Source organism: Antennarius striatus, chromosome 3 (genome assembly GCF_040054535.1).
Source record: "Antennarius striatus isolate MH-2024 chromosome 3, ASM4005453v1, whole genome shotgun sequence".
In the NCBI taxonomy this organism is placed as follows: Eukaryota; Metazoa; Chordata; class Actinopteri; order Lophiiformes; family Antennariidae; genus Antennarius; species Antennarius striatus.
In genome coordinates this window covers 3985098-3991290 of record NC_090778.1, presented here as the reverse complement: position 1 = coordinate 3991290, position 6193 = coordinate 3985098, and the positions used below count along the sequence as shown (strand labels likewise).

The 6193-nt window shown below is 39.3% G+C and overlaps 1 protein-coding gene across 3 annotated transcripts; it reads left to right on the top strand.

Annotated features, from left to right (window-relative positions):
• The first annotated feature begins 838 nt into the window (after positions 1-838).
• On the top strand, positions 839-5921 carry zmp:0000001132 (alpha-(1,3)-fucosyltransferase 7). 3 transcript variants are annotated; one of them, XM_068310995.1, is made up of 4 exons: positions 839-942; positions 1918-2163; positions 2390-2518; positions 3462-5921. In XM_068310995.1, exon 4 carries the CDS (start codon positions 3470-3472, stop codon positions 4505-4507), a length of 1038 nt encoding a protein of 345 aa, XP_068167096.1. In that variant the 5' UTR covers positions 839-942; positions 1918-2163; positions 2390-2518; positions 3462-3469; the 3' UTR covers positions 4508-5921. The 3 variants fall into 3 exon arrangements, with proteins under 3 accessions (XP_068167096.1, XP_068167095.1, XP_068167094.1); XM_068310994.1 differs by having other exon boundaries at positions 1918-2171; XM_068310993.1 differs by having other exon boundaries at positions 1918-2518.
• The last annotated feature ends 272 nt before the right edge of the window (positions 5922-6193 follow it).

The following is a 6193-nucleotide window of genomic DNA, read 5'->3' as shown; positions in this document are numbered from 1 at the left end:
TCACCAGCTGATCAGAAGAAGTGAGTAGATTTCACATCTCAAATCCTCAGCTTTGTCTCACCAAGAAATCCTAAAATAATATAAATCGCTGAACTGCTCAGTTTATCTAATATAGGTGCACATATATTTATTTTCATACAGTGTTGACTTGTAGTTTGTCATTCTGCACTTTTACAAGTGACCACTAGATGGCGCCATTTCCCCAAATATAAGGAATGACCGATTCTGTCCTGTTGGCTAATTTAAAATACTTTATTAATTCCAATGGGGAAATTATTTTTTCAATCGATATATTAGACACACATGCAAGCCAGCATGTGTGTGCGTGCGCGCCCACTCTCTCTCTCTCACACACACACACACACACACACACACACACACACACACACACAAAAGCGATGGAGTGATTAACAGTCACGTAACAGTACTGTACTTGTTGCCGTTTCATTGTCGTCATGGAGACATGGCAACAATTATTGCAGCACAGCTTTACAATGATGGCCACCTTTTTGTTAACAAATGAAAAATGAATGTATAATCATGTATTTACCATTGTGTTACCCTCACGGCTGGTTATGATGCACTCTAAATCCTTTACTTTCATTTAAATTAATTGTCACTAATGATTTGCTATTAGATCTTCTCTAAGCAAATGATTTGTTCAGACCAGGTTCAAACTCATCAGTTTTGTACAGGTGTCAGAGGTCACCATACCACACTTCTATCAGAGATCCATGAATTGTCCTCTAGTTCATTCACCTCCAGACTGCTGCAGACAAATCTTAGGGGGGGGTTTCAGTTTTTTTCGCTTCAGTAATAGAAATTGCCTCATTATTTAGTCAAAAGAAATTTTCTACGACACAGGATTCAAAAAGAAGAACAAGAACAACAAGAAGTAGTAGAAGAAGAACCACAGATGAAGGATCCCTCTCCCTAAGACAGGTAAACACAAAACATGTTACATGTACAGAGAAGAGTTATTATGACTGATTTTACGAGTAACGTCTGTGGTTGGACAGTCTGGGAGGGTTTTCCTGAAGAGGTCTGCACAGGGGCAGTCCAGGAACCAAACAGTAATCCAGTTTATATTTATGGCAACTTGTTCTCCTATCTGTCTTCCACACACACGGTCATATCTGCGCCGGATAGATGTTTGTTAGTGGAACCGTCACAGTCATGACATCAGGAAGTTGGGAAACTGTAAGGCAGAGGAACTCAGGGGGGGGGGGGCAGAGAAGCTAAAACTAGAGAAATGTGGTCTCTTCATCTTGATCCAGTTTGAACAGAAGCTGCAGTATTTGGGATTGGCTGGAGGGTTTTAATAGACTCGTTATTACAATCTATCAATAAACAGTTAGTATAGTGAAGCACAGGAGTGACAGGTGTTTGGACCAATGTTGGTGCATTATTCTGAGACAGAAAGTGTCTGATTTTTGTAACAGTGTGTTAAACTGAAGGAAACTAATGATCAACCGCCCCCTACAAAAGGACTGAGCGCTATCCGTTGCCATCCAGTTTGGTTTCCTTTAGTTCTAGTGAGTCACACCAGCAGAGTGGACGAATCCCACCTCATTCAGAATGTTTAATTTCCTAATGATCATGTTAATGTAAAAAGGAATATGGCAGGATTTTATTTTTTAACTAATAAACTAAAGACAGTGAAACCATTGGAGGTACATCTAATATAAGCTGAGTAAATTTCTTAATTTACCTTCGGGGATCAAATTAGTATGTAACATTTAAAAAAAAAAATATTAAAAGCAGTGAAGTGAAGTGATTGAGTGTGTGTAGGAGTGGGGTCATGTTTTGTACCAGGTTCCACATTTAAACACGTGTGTTCAGAGGCTGCGGGTGAAATGACTGTGATGTGGTTGGTGCCTACAGTAGTTGGTAACTCTGTGCCCCTTTTTGTTCTAGAGCTGCAAGAACAGGAAGAGGAAGACCAGCTGGTGGTTTACAAAAGAGCAACAGTAGTGTGTTTTTGACTGTCAGCGTTCGCCTCAACCAACACGAGTGTGAACAGTTTCACAGATGAAAACTAGATGGTGAAACCGGGTGGCACAGCGTGAAGACTCTGTGGTGACAAACAACAGTTTTACCACTTCTAACTTAACCCAGCTGAGAGGAAAACACACCCAAAACCCAGTGTACCCAGATGAGGAAGTGAATGAGTTCAGTTTCATTTGGATTTAAGAGGAAAAAGGATCTGAAATCACAAAAAAATTACTAAATCATTCGGATGTTTTTTGTCAGTCTGCCGACACGGACTGAGGCTGTGATTCATCCAGCAAAAATCGAACAGAAGATTTTCATGCTGCACCCAAATTTGCCAGAATTGTCATGTGTGTGTGACCTTTAAATCTCTTCATTTTGCATATGTCTGATCTAGTCCACGCACCCTGGCAGTGGGAGGCCTCTGTGTGAAGAGATGAGTCAGCCCCTCTGAGTGGGGCAGGATTTCCTATACGTTCTAGGACGTGTGAAGACAAAGCAGACTGGCTGGTATCATGTCTCCCAGGTAAGTGCCACCATCCTTTTAATTCAAATAATTCACCACTGAGTTCCTGCAGATTAGTAGTGTGTAAAATGTGTCCAGGTCCCTAACATCATGTTTAACACATGTCAAACACATATATGTATGTATATGTATGTATAGTCTGAGTGAGAAGATCATTTCCCCGTTGGGGACCATAAAGTAGAGTTTCTTTCTTTCTTTCTTTGAAATGGTTTTTATTAAAAAGTTCATTTAGAAATACTTTAATCGTAAAATATTCTGCTAAATGAGATATAGTGTGTTCCAAACTGAGGAAAAACTCTTTTTTTCACCCTCTAAGTGTGATGATGAAATCCAGTAGAAGCAGAATTAGTCTTCTCAAAGTCATCGTCCATCAGAAATTTTAAACAAGCACTAGTTTAGTGTGCAGGGATTTTAATGTGAAAATATCTGCTGAAAGCTTTTAATGAACCTGTAATAAAATTAGCCAACTGGAAGCTGTTGTCTAATGAATGGATGAACATCATGTTAAACCTTGGCCACAATTTAGGCCCAAAAGTGACTTTTTTTTTGCTTTTATATTTTTCTCTCCCATTAAATCAGTCAGTTAAAAGGTTAAATATATGAAATTTAGCCAGTAATTTTATTTCATCTTTATTTTCTAAATTCCTTCATGCCTGTCATCGGAAGTGTATAGAATAGCAGATTTTCACTGTGTTCACACAATACCTGGTAAGGTCAAAAATGGTCCAATTGACTCCCATTATAACCACATGTTTTTCAAATACTAAAAAAAAATATTTATCTATTATATATGTATATTATATATATTACTATATACAATAATGCTGACATGTTATAATGAAACATGATCTTCATTGTCTGCAGCAAGACAATAACCCCAATAATGTGTGTAGCCATTTTAATAGGACCCCGAGGGTTAAAGTGGTAATGTCTCTCTTTTCAGACGCAGTCATGACAGCATCTGGATTCCAAACCGTTCTCTTCTTCTTCCTCCTCCCCCTCAGCTTCCTCTCTTCCCTGTATTATTACAACATCTTGGTCCGTCAACAGCAAAAATATCCCCCAGACGTTTCCCGGAGAAACGTCAGCATCCTGCTGTGGCGTTGGCCGTTCGGCCGCTCCTACAGGCTCAACGGAGACAAATGTCTGGAGATGTACAACATCAGCCGCTGTTTCCTCACTGACAACACCTCCACCTTCGGGGACGCTGATGTGGTGGTGTTCCACCATCAGGAGCTGGGCAGAGGTCTTTCCTCTCTTCCCTTGGACTGGGATCGCCCATCCTCCCAGCGCTGGGTGTGGCTGTCCATGGAGCCCCCGGCCAACAATCCCAACCTGAGCCGACTGAACGGCCTCTTCAACTGGACCATGAGCTACAGGCGTGACGCTGACATACACATCCCTTACGGAAAGACCTTGTTGGGGGCAAACGACCGAGGCTTCCGGGCAGACGCGAATCGTTCCTGCCTTGTCAGTTGGGTGGTCAGCAAATACCGCCCTCACCAAAGACGAGCCGCTGTTTACCAAAGTCTAAAGGAGTATATTCCCATACAGGTGTACGGAAAGTGGAACAGGAGGCCCCTGGCAAACAAGAGGCTGCTGCCCACCATAGCTAAGTGTTTTTTTTACTTGTCTTTCGAGAACTCTGAGGTGAGAGACTACATCAGTGAGAAGCTGTGGAGGAATGCTTTTCAAGCAGGATCGGTACCCGTGGTCCTCGGGCCAAACAGGGACGCCTACGAGGCTCTGGCTCCTCCTGGTTCCTTCATCCATGTGTCTGATTTCAACAGTACAGCAGACCTGGCTGCCTATCTGAAGCGTGTGGCTACAGACAGGAAAACCTATGAGAAGTACTTCCAGTGGAAGCAGACACACAGGATTAAGACCTTCAGTGACTGGAGGGAGCGGTTGTGTCAGATCTGTGTGAAGTACCCGCTTTTACCAGCCAGGAGAGTGTATGACAACCTGGAGAGCTGGGTCTACAGCTAAGAGTGTGTCTGCATGCATCCGCATCACCAGGGGGTTCAAATGAGGCCTTTGGTACCACTGGGTAACCACAAGCAAATATCAAACCGTACACCCAGCCCGGGGGCCAAATGTGGCCCACCACATCATTTTATGTGGCCCACGAGAGCATAAAAGGTGTCTAAAAATAAATAGGTCAAAAAGTGTGCTTTTACCAAAAACTACATTTCCCACAATGCAGTAATTCAGCCCATTTTAAATCTGACAAAAACGTTTTGAACAAAGTTGACGTCCTAACTTGTGATGTTATTTTCCTTTATTCTCTTGGATAGTTTGATCCTTGATTGATGGAGTTCTGTGGGTTTAACAATCTGACAAATTAAAAGGATTTATGTTAGAACAGAGAAACAAACAAATGTTGTTTTTTCTGTCTAACTGTAATGTTTGTAACTTGAATAAGTAATAAATTCAGTCATTTAACATCGAGGAGTAGTTACATTTATTTTACCTTACATTGAGTTACATTTAGTTACATTGTGGCCCTTTGTGGACAGTCATTATGCTGATGTGGCCCCCGGTGAAAATGAGTTGTTATATCCTGGTTTTTTTTCTCCTCATGCTAATGAGTTCCTGTTTCTTGTAAATTTAAGGAGTACTTCATTCTTTAATGAACTAAAAAAGAAAAGAAGACAACAGAAATTAAATTGCCTTCATTCTCGTGTTATTTTTAAATTCTCTCCATGTTGAAGATGAGTGTTTGACAAGTTTATGTAGGCTGAAACTATATATTCCTGCAAAAAATAAAACTATTACGAAGTAAATGATATTGCAGTGACAGAAACAACTCATTTGTTTGCCTAGCATTTCTGTGAATGGAGGTGTGAAAGCAGTTCCCTTTAAACCCTTTTCTAGTTTTCGGCCACTTCTGAATGCTTGAATGAACACAAACATCTCATACTTGAATGGAAACCTGATATGACCGTCTAGATTCGAATGCTAGATTTGTGGTATTGTTTTGTGGCTAAGAAGTTTTGGCTAGAGCTCCATCAGAGGAGAGAATTTATTTTTCCATTTTTTTTCCCTGTGAGGAAATTAGTGGCATTAGAAAAGTAGAAATTACAACGGTGTCTAAGCTGCTCAGAACAGTCTGAATACAGAGGTTTTAAAGCATTTATTTAAAGTACAAATTCAACAGATCCTGAGGGTTATTTTTTCCATTTTCCTTTCTAGTTTAATTTTGCCGCTGAAGAATCAACGGTAACTGAAGCATGAAGAGACAAACAGTGGCTCTGACAGCTAATTGAATTCTCTACAGAATAAGAGCAACTAATTAATTTTATTAACTGTTTTTAATCCCTGAGGGGAAATAAAGAATGAACCAGATGAACTTTAAAGCGTCAGTCAAACATGAAATGTGAAAAAGTCGACAGAAAATCACCTTTCTGTTTGATCCAAGTGTTTAAATGGAGATAACTGGTGTGTATTTTTATTTTTATCTGCCAAGTATGAATAATGATAAATTACAATTTATCATCATTATTCATACTTGGCAGATAAAAATAAAAATAAAAAAAATTATAAAAATATTTTTTTAAAAAAAATATATAAGAGTAAATAAATAATTAATATTAATAATAATAAATAATAATAGAAAAATAAATAATACAAATAATAATAAAATAATAATAATAAATAATAATTACAATAATT

Excerpts from the sequence above, each read along its gene's own strand:
- zmp:0000001132 (XM_068310995.1), top strand. The coding sequence starts at position 3,470 with ATGACAGCATCTGGATTCCAAACCGTTCTCTTCTTCTTCCTCCTCCCC.